We start from the raw sequence: 8,840 nt of genomic DNA on the forward strand, positions 1-8,840 counted from the left end.
CTCAAGAAAGCAAGGAGATGTTTTGTTCTTTCTTCACAAAGACTTTTAAAAGTGGACCATTTTAAAGGGACAGTCACCCAAAAATTAAAATTCATTGTTTAATCATGCTCGTGTGTTTGAAACCTATATGACTTATTTAGTAGACTGTCCATTCTGGGGGTTTTTTCCATATAGTGACCACATTTGTCAAGCTAGAATTTTAAAATTAATTTTTTTGTAATATAGCCACCTTATTTTTGTTGTAAGAGCGGATGCAACCATTTGTAACTTGAATGTGAGGCTTCTGATATCATCCACTTCCAGTTATTTTTAGCTGTACAAAACAGCTTGTTATGCTGCTTTACATTGCTAACTTGTATTTCTTATCATATTATTTTATGTATTGTAATTGTAAACGCATTGGCTTGTAGTGCGAATCAGCATTAGTTACTAATGAATCCGAATAAAAAGCTTACTTCCATGTTAAGATAACATAAGATGAATAAACAATATAGTGTACAACTAACTACAATATTGATGAAGCTTGTCAGGCCATGGTCCCTAGAAAAAATATTTGGTCTGACATTTGGCTGAAAATCCTTTTTTCTGTTCCACAGAAGAAACGTTTTCAATGCCTTAAGGATGAGTAAATGATATAATTTCTTTAATTTTGGGGTGATTTATCCCTTTAAGTATAAAGAGGCTGTGATAATACTGTACTGATATACAAAACAAGAGCCTGATATGGAAAGTCCTAACAAATCCTGGAAATTAAGTGAGTTCCACTTCGGCCAGCCCAGGAAATGAGCCGTGCCAGTTTACCCAGTGTACTTCCTCCTGCTGGAGCCAACAGGATACTATGAGTAACAGATCTGAGCTGTGAGCTGTTTAGTCCATGCTAGCTTCTCATTTCCGTTATACTGCAGCACGGTAAAGAATATACCACCAAACAAGAAATCGCTAGGGAGATGATGAGCTGTAAGGATGCAAGACTAAGCCTCTAATCTGATGTTACTGTCGCAATCACCAAGCAAACATGTAAAAGGTCAGCACCTTATTGTACAGCTTTTAATTCACAAACATTCCTATCAGGCACTAGACCAATCTCATGTATGGGGGTGGAACTTTCTTTGACACGGGGAGGGTGTTTGTATTGACAGATTGCTGAGAAAGCTAAGACACAGTCCTACACGTTTTCTGTCTTCTGCTGAATAGGCAGCACATGTTCAGATAACATATACTGTCCTTATAGCAGACTGACACAAGACTCATATTTCCATCTATATGCGTTTAGTTGCTATGGAGACAGTTGCTTTTTCTGGTGTTTCTGGGATACAGAAATGTGATGCACTCACTAATCACTGACCTCTTTTCTCAAGGCTGATAGAGGAAGTACTTATCCTTAGATGATAGGCTATCTACAGGACATCCAGCAGCTGGGAACACACAGTTGGAAAATCCTTGCTTTATCTCCCGAAACAGGACCACTAATGTTGATCATGAGAGCCCACTGCTGTCCCTGTACATCAGCACAAGGAAAGGAAACTAAATACTCAAGCTCAGCAAAGATCATTTCTTGTTTTGAGTTTTTCTTGGAGAGAAATCCGATTTAATGCATGACAAAAATTACCAAAATAATTTCAAACAAGATTCACAAGAAAATAATATTCTCTGAAAATAAGTATTATATGTACATTTACGTTTATGCATTTAGCAGAAGCTTTTATCCAAAGCAACTTACATTGCATACAAGTTACAGTTTTTACATTTTATCAGCTCTTGCTTTCTCTGGGAATCGAACCCATGACCTTGGCGTTGCTAGCGCCATGCTCTACTATTTGAGCTACAGGAAAGCCTACATTACGTGTACATTACCCTTCAAAAGTTTAGTAAGATTTTGTAATGTTTTTGAAAGCGATCTTATTCTCACTAAGGCGATATTATAGTTTTACTGTATTTTTTGATCAAAGAAATTATATTTTATCAGAAATACAGTAAAAATAAATGATAAATATGATTTTTTTCTTACCCCACTAGCAAATGTTTTTTTTTTTTTCTTTTTGTCTTGTTTTAAGTATATAATTTTATGTGATATGCTTAAAACAAGAAATTGAAGTCAAACATTATATATTTCGAAAAGACTAAATATTAGTAACATATTTTGTATTATGAATAATATAACTGTATATTATTAAATACACTTTAAGATATATTAAAACTAGTGCTGTCAAACGATTAATCGTGATTAATCGCATCCAAAATAAAGGATTTTGTTTACATATGCAAGTGTATATTTATTATGTGTATATATAAATACACACACATACAGCATATATTTTGAAAATATTTACATGTATATATTTATATTTACATAATTTTTATCATATATAAATATATTTAACATAAATTTTTTCTTAAGTATATACGTGCATGTATATACATGTATATGTGTAATAAACATACAGAGTGCACACACATATTATGTAAAGAAATCTTTTATTTTGGATGCGATCGTCAGCACTAATTAAAACATTTGAGATGTGTATGAGAGATATACAATGCCGTTCAAAAGTTTGGGATCAGCAAGATTTTTTTGTTTTTAAAGAAGTATCTTTTACTCATCAAGGCTGCATTTATTTGATCGAAAATAGTGAACAGATATATGTGAAATATTATTACAACAGTAATGAAATGAAACCAAATCAACAGTTTTCTGTTATTATACAGATTTATTATATTCAAGTATAATTTGACGCGTGTCTTTATGCTGATTTATTATCAATGTTGGAAACAGCTTTCCTGCTTTTTTTTTTTTTTTTTTTTATTTTTTTTTTTTTTTTGAGCCTGTGATACTTTTTCAGGATTCTTTGAATAAACCGTTAAAAAGAACTGCAAATTCAAAATAGAAATCTGTTCTATATACATGTCACTTTATCAAACACATCTTTGTTGAATAAAAGTATTAATTTCTTTAAATTCTTAAACATTTGAATGGCAGTGTATATGAAGTCTTAATGTTTTTTTTTCTGGTTAATTTAAATTGTAACAGATATTTTTATACTTTTATACATGTAAAAGACTAGACTTCTGATTTAGACTATTACAGTATTACTGAACACTAATGTGTGCTGTGCTATTGACTGGAAACTAAATTTATTATCATCAGGGTGGTTGCTTATTAAAAACAGACGTGTGAACTCTGTCACCTCAAAAAGCCCTTTTGATAAATTAATGGAAAACAAGCATGAAAACTGTCTAATTAGTGGCATGACACAAATGTGTGTCAGTGTCAATGCTGCTGAATGAGCTCTTGTTCTCTCAGCACAATGCCACCATTGACCGCTTTCTCCTGGTCAGAAGTCAGAGGGCAGTAAACAGCCAAACAACTTCTTCTAGTTAAAAATCACAGCGCTTCGTAATGTGCATTGTGCAATATGTTTCTATTGAGCTCTTGTTGGTCCTGGTGTTTCCTCTCCGTCGCCCTAGCTGTCAACACACGGCAAACCTCGTCAGCTCCAGATTTCTCTGGTAATTGTTTTTCTCTGATTTTGTGGCTGTGGTAGAGGAAATTCAGCATGTTGTCTTGGAGCGAGCCTCCGAAAGGAAAGAGAACATTCTGTATTTTGTCTTTCACACGATCCTTGTCAACAATCTGTAGTGTATCAGCTTAAAAGGGACGGGTGTTAGGGTCACAGAACTGTCCCATCCTCCTCCATTGTTTGAGGACAGTCCACATAGGAAAGGAAGGCAGTTATCTACATTAACCCATTCTGAACCAAAGACAAACATTTAGTGTAAAATGTAGGCTGAAGGAGTGCAAAATACACTATATTTTGAGCTTCAAAAGAAATAATCAAATATGAAGCCAGCTGCGGTGTTTGTGTCATAGTACCATAAAAGTCAGCATTTACGTGTTAAATGTTGGCTTCGTAATACAGTTGTCCTGCATAGTGGCTTCAAGTAATAATCAGGCAAGAATAGCTCATTGTGTTTATTTGTGAGTGTGTCTGTGCCTGGCACTGCATAACAGTGGGCTCTACAGATGCAGAATGGCCTAACCCGAGAGAGAGAGAGGTACAGGCCAAACATTTGCATACAGTTGCCATTGATCCAGTTCCTTCTCACTGAATGCTTGTGGATATGCTCCAGTGAAGGAACGAGCCATGCATGTTTAGAACGTAACAGTCTAGAAACCTGAGCTGCGTGGAAAAGTGGAGGATAAGAGAGAAAAAATTAATATTTTCTGAAGTATCCCTCATTTGTTTTCCACTTATGTTCTCCAAGAACAGGAAGATCTCTTTCAAATCCTGTTGGGGTCATTTCCTCTGACTACATGGCTGTCTTTGACCTCTGCCTCTCTTTTTCAAAGCAATTTTCTGATAAAGTTAGTTGAGGATTTGAAAGATGAACAATTCCTAATAGCAGTTTGTAAAGGAAACATGTCAATAACAACATAATTTAAGATTTAATTAAAAAAAATTTTTCCTTCCCTTTTTTTAATAATAGTTAATTTTTTATTACTTTAATTAGTTTTTAAACTATTGATAATGTTATTTTGTGATTGTCTATAGATCTTTTTAGAGTAATCCCCAAAACAAAGTATTAATAAAATAAAGCATAATGCATTAATAATACAAATAAATACATGCGCTTACCAATATTTTAGTTTTATTTTAATATTTATTTTATTTACCATTTTATCCACCCAAATTAGATAAATTATTAAGTCTTAAGTTGCTGGGGTATATTTGTAGCAATAGCCAAAAATACATTGTATGGGTCAAAATTATAGATTTTTCTTTTATGCCAAAAATCATTAAGACAGAATATATTTTGTAAATTTCCTACTGTAAATATCAACTTAATTTTTGATCAGTATTATGCATTGCTAAGAACTTCATTTGGACAACTTTAAAGGTGATTTTCTCAATGTTTAGATTTTTTGCACCTTGAAAGCTTATTCAGCTTTCATGTGATGTATAAATCTCAATTTTGACAAATTTACCCTTATGACTGGTTTTGTGGTCCAGGGCCACAATTATTAAAAATGTGTTTTTTTTTTTTTTTGTTTTTGTTTTTTTTATAACTGCATGAGCCAACTAAAGCGGTTAACGTTTGTTTTGTCAAATTTCCATTTTTCCCATCCTAAATCACTGAAATGTATTATTAATAAATCTGTATTATTTGTATTTTTGTTATTTACCATTTTCTCCTTCAAGATCACTGAAATGTCTTATTTAAAAAAAAAAAAAAGGTTATTGCATAGGCCCACCAAGATACAAAATAATTAACAATTTTATTTTTCTTTTGTTTTCGTTTTATTTTATTTTTACACTTGTCCCCTCCAGGGTTCCAGACAAGTTGGAAATCTCTATTATTGTAGTACTGAATTGAAAGATTGAAACGGCAGTTGTGGTAGAAACCTGAGACGAGCTTTCTGCATTACAAAGTTTTAATGTCAGCCACACCTCGCAAGATTAGATAAGTGAGGGAGTTGGTTAGCCCATTGTCATTCTGCTGGATTTGCACTACAACAGGCTTGTAGAATCAGTGTACATTAGTTGTGGTCTACAATGCTGTTTTCTAAATGCATTCACAATACCTTGTTTGTACGCTGAGCGGTGACAGGCCTTTATCTCGGCAGTAGTGACGTTCAACTGATGTTTTGTCTGCAAGTGATGTCTGCATATATTTTCCTCTTAGATTACCTCCACAGGATCCTGAAGAACCACACTGCCCATGCATGTGATGGAGAGTCGCTGTCCATCAAGTGCCCCACCAGAACATCTGTGGCTGTTCTCTCAGCATTTTATGGACGCCGTGTTCCGAGTCCATATCTATGCCCACACGCAAACCCAAACATAGAAGAAAACACAGACTGTACATCAACCACAGCCATTCAGGTATCTTTGATCTGGATTTACTCCTTCTTTAATTCCAGAGAACTCATAATAATGAATGAATTTCAGTCAGAATGTGTTTGTTTTTATGTCTAGAAAGTGATGTCTGAGTGCCAGGATCGACGGGGGTGTCAGATTCCTGTGGTGAGTCCTGTGTTTGGTCAAGATCCCTGCCCTGAAAGCAGCAAATACATCATTGTCTCCTACAAGTGCAAGCCTGGTGAGACACCTATATTTGTGCGTCAGCAATATTTTGTAACCAAACAGGACATCTACATTAGTGGCTCTTTGGATTAAAAAGGCTTGTAAACACCTCAGTCATCTGACTGAATTGAAAGTGACCTGAAATAGTCTGATCAATAGGAACAGAATAATCAAATATATACTTGAATCTGGCTGTCGTTTTAATCGGATACAAAATATCTTGTTTTTCACATAGCTAATGAGTTTTTCTTCTCCACAGAGCATCATCGTTCGAGAACGGTGTGTGAGAATGAGCGACTGAAGTTGGCCTCTAAGAATGGCACGGTTTTGGCCATCTATTCAGCCACTTTTGGCCACCTGGAGCATGACAGCCTTGAGTGCCCTCAAGAGGCTAAAACAAAACCAGACATAGGTCTGAGACTGAAATAACACACTCCTCCCATCTAGTGGGAAGGTTTTGATACAACAATAGAGGCACCAAATTATGTGTTCAAATCATTTCTTCCTTTGTACAGAGTAGAACAGATCATCACATATATTTAAAAATAGTCATTTATTTAATGATTATGCTTAATTGCTTGTTTCCTGCTAGAGTGCTTGTCTCCGTCAGCCTTGAGGAGGGTGTCAAGGAAGTGTCATGGCAGGACAAACTGCTCTATACTGGCTGATGCTCAGGGATTTGGAGACCCCTGTTTCCCTGGGACCAAAACGCATTTGCGAGTCTCCTTCACCTGCGGTGAGTTTTAGAAGGTTTAGAGAAACTACAATCTACTATCTTATTCATTAATTTTGAAACAATGATAAAAAATATTTACACTGTTGTTGTGCATTTATTACCACGGTATCTACTAGATGTTGGACGTGCAAACATAGATCCTTTCTTGCTCTCTGATTATACACATGGTAAGAAATCATTTTATAGTGCAAATTCTCTTCATTGCTAATATAATGTTAATTTTAATAAGCTAGCTTGTGTTAAAAAGATGTCTTCAACCTAATAACTGTGACTCATTCCATGTTTGAGTACTGCATATGAAAAAATGACAGGAAGGTTATACAGTTGTGGTCAAATGTACAATCACCTTGCAGAATCTGCAAAATCTTTAATAGTTTTAACAAAATAAAAGGGAACATAAAAATGGCATGTTTTAATTATTTTTTTACTTTACAGATGTAAACTGTACATATAGTCCACAGAACAAAATAATAGCTATATTTCTGAAGAAGTTTATGTACTCTTGATTCTTAATACTCTGTTGTTGCCTGGATGATCCATGACTGCATTTTTGTTTTATGATAATTTATGAGTCCATGTTCTGAGCAGTTAAGCTGCCCTTTGTTCTTTCACTTACCAGCATCTTCTCATCTTACTTACCATCTTTTCAACTGAGGGACTCATAAACAATTATTACAAAAAAGAAGGCAACAAGGCATTAAGAGATTTATTTTTACAAAATAAAAATGCATTTTATTATCCTTGTTATCTTGTGTGTTAACATTTTGCAGAATTTTTTTTTTTTAAAGCTGTATGTAAACTTTTGACCACAACTGCACATGACGCTATATAACAGAACTGCCAGTCATCGATTTTTGATGGTCTCGCTGACTGCTGGATCCAATCCCATCTTCCCCCTTCACAGGAGGGTGGTATACTGGTCCCGGTGTGTCCAGACCACAAAACATTTTCACCAACTCTCTGGAAATCTTTTCCCAAATCCAGAGTATGTCAGATGTGTGGTCTGATCCCAGAATGTTCACTTATTTTTACTTATTCATCTTTCTTTTTTACGATCAAATTTTTGTTTAATTTTAAAATATAGCTACACATGAATCATGTTATAAGCAGCATACATGTATAACATACAGCATAACATACATGCATATAAACTATATATAAGTGCCCTAGAGAGCAAATGAGTATATGAATGAATATATATTTTTTTTTTTTCAGTTTGCTAACATCAGCAGTCAGCAATCTCGTATACTAAATTACTACTGGATTTATCCTCTTGTTTCTGTTGTTGATTATATTCCTCTCTTTTCCATTTCTCCAAGGTCTTCCGGAGACAGTGGCTTTATATTTTGTCTCTGGTATCTGTGCTGGTCTGTTCTTCTTGCTGTGTTTATTCGGTCTCAAATCCACCCTGATTAGAGATCTGAAAGACCTTGCCTCTGAGCTTGGAGATGAGCTCAAGTTCTCCCACAGGACACATGGAGGACTAATAGATGATTTCGATGATGAAACCTCCTTGCGGTCTTCTTTTCACCACCTTGCACGCCCTTACCGCACACCAGACGTGTTCAACCCAGAGATGATAATGACAGTGGTGATGGAGGAGAGGAAGGATGAGGACAAACCTGAGATGCCCAATGGAGACATCTGACCTCATATCAACTCCAGTCCTTACGCCATGCACAAAATCAAAACCTCATCTGCTTAATTTGGATGTTTTCTTCATATATGACTGTTTCCCTATTAAAAGAAACAATTATATGATTTAACGTGAGTGAAGCCCAAGATTAGATTTTCTTAAATGTGTGTCGTGAATTGTGACATTGGTATCAAGCCTACCTTATGTTTTCTGAACTGTATTCATGTATGCATTTTCATATTTCAGTTTTTTTTAATGATTGGGGTTGGAAGTCTGTGATCTGATTTCTTTGGAGTGCACATTACAAATAAAATAATAGTGTGCTTATCAAACCATCCGGGTGGAATTTGGTTTGAATTTTTAGTATCTAAACAATCTGTTCAGG

General features: G+C 35.0%; 1 protein-coding gene across 2 annotated transcripts; it reads left to right on the forward strand.

Moving 5' to 3' along the window:
- The first annotated feature begins 832 nt into the window (after positions 1–832).
- LOC306853184 (protein eva-1 homolog C-like) lies at positions 833–8,789 on the forward strand. 2 transcript variants are annotated; one of them, XM_079390399.1, is made up of 7 exons: positions 833–1,024; positions 5,683–5,882; positions 5,976–6,099; positions 6,343–6,495; positions 6,676–6,819; positions 6,936–6,986; positions 8,139–8,789. In XM_079390399.1, exons 1-7 carry the CDS (start codon positions 988–990, stop codon positions 8,465–8,467), a joined length of 1,038 nt encoding a protein of 345 aa, XP_079246525.1. In that variant the 5' UTR covers positions 833–987; the 3' UTR covers positions 8,468–8,789. The 2 variants fall into 2 exon arrangements, with proteins under 2 accessions (XP_079246525.1, XP_079246524.1); XM_079390398.1 differs by lacking the exon at positions 833–1,024 and having other exon boundaries at positions 5,507–5,882.
- The last annotated feature ends 51 nt before the right edge of the window (positions 8,790–8,840 follow it).

The sequence above is a fragment of the Barbus barbus genome (assembly GCF_936440315.1).
Source record: "Barbus barbus genome assembly, chromosome: 33".
NCBI lineage: Eukaryota > Metazoa > Chordata > Actinopteri > Cypriniformes > Cyprinidae > Barbus > Barbus barbus.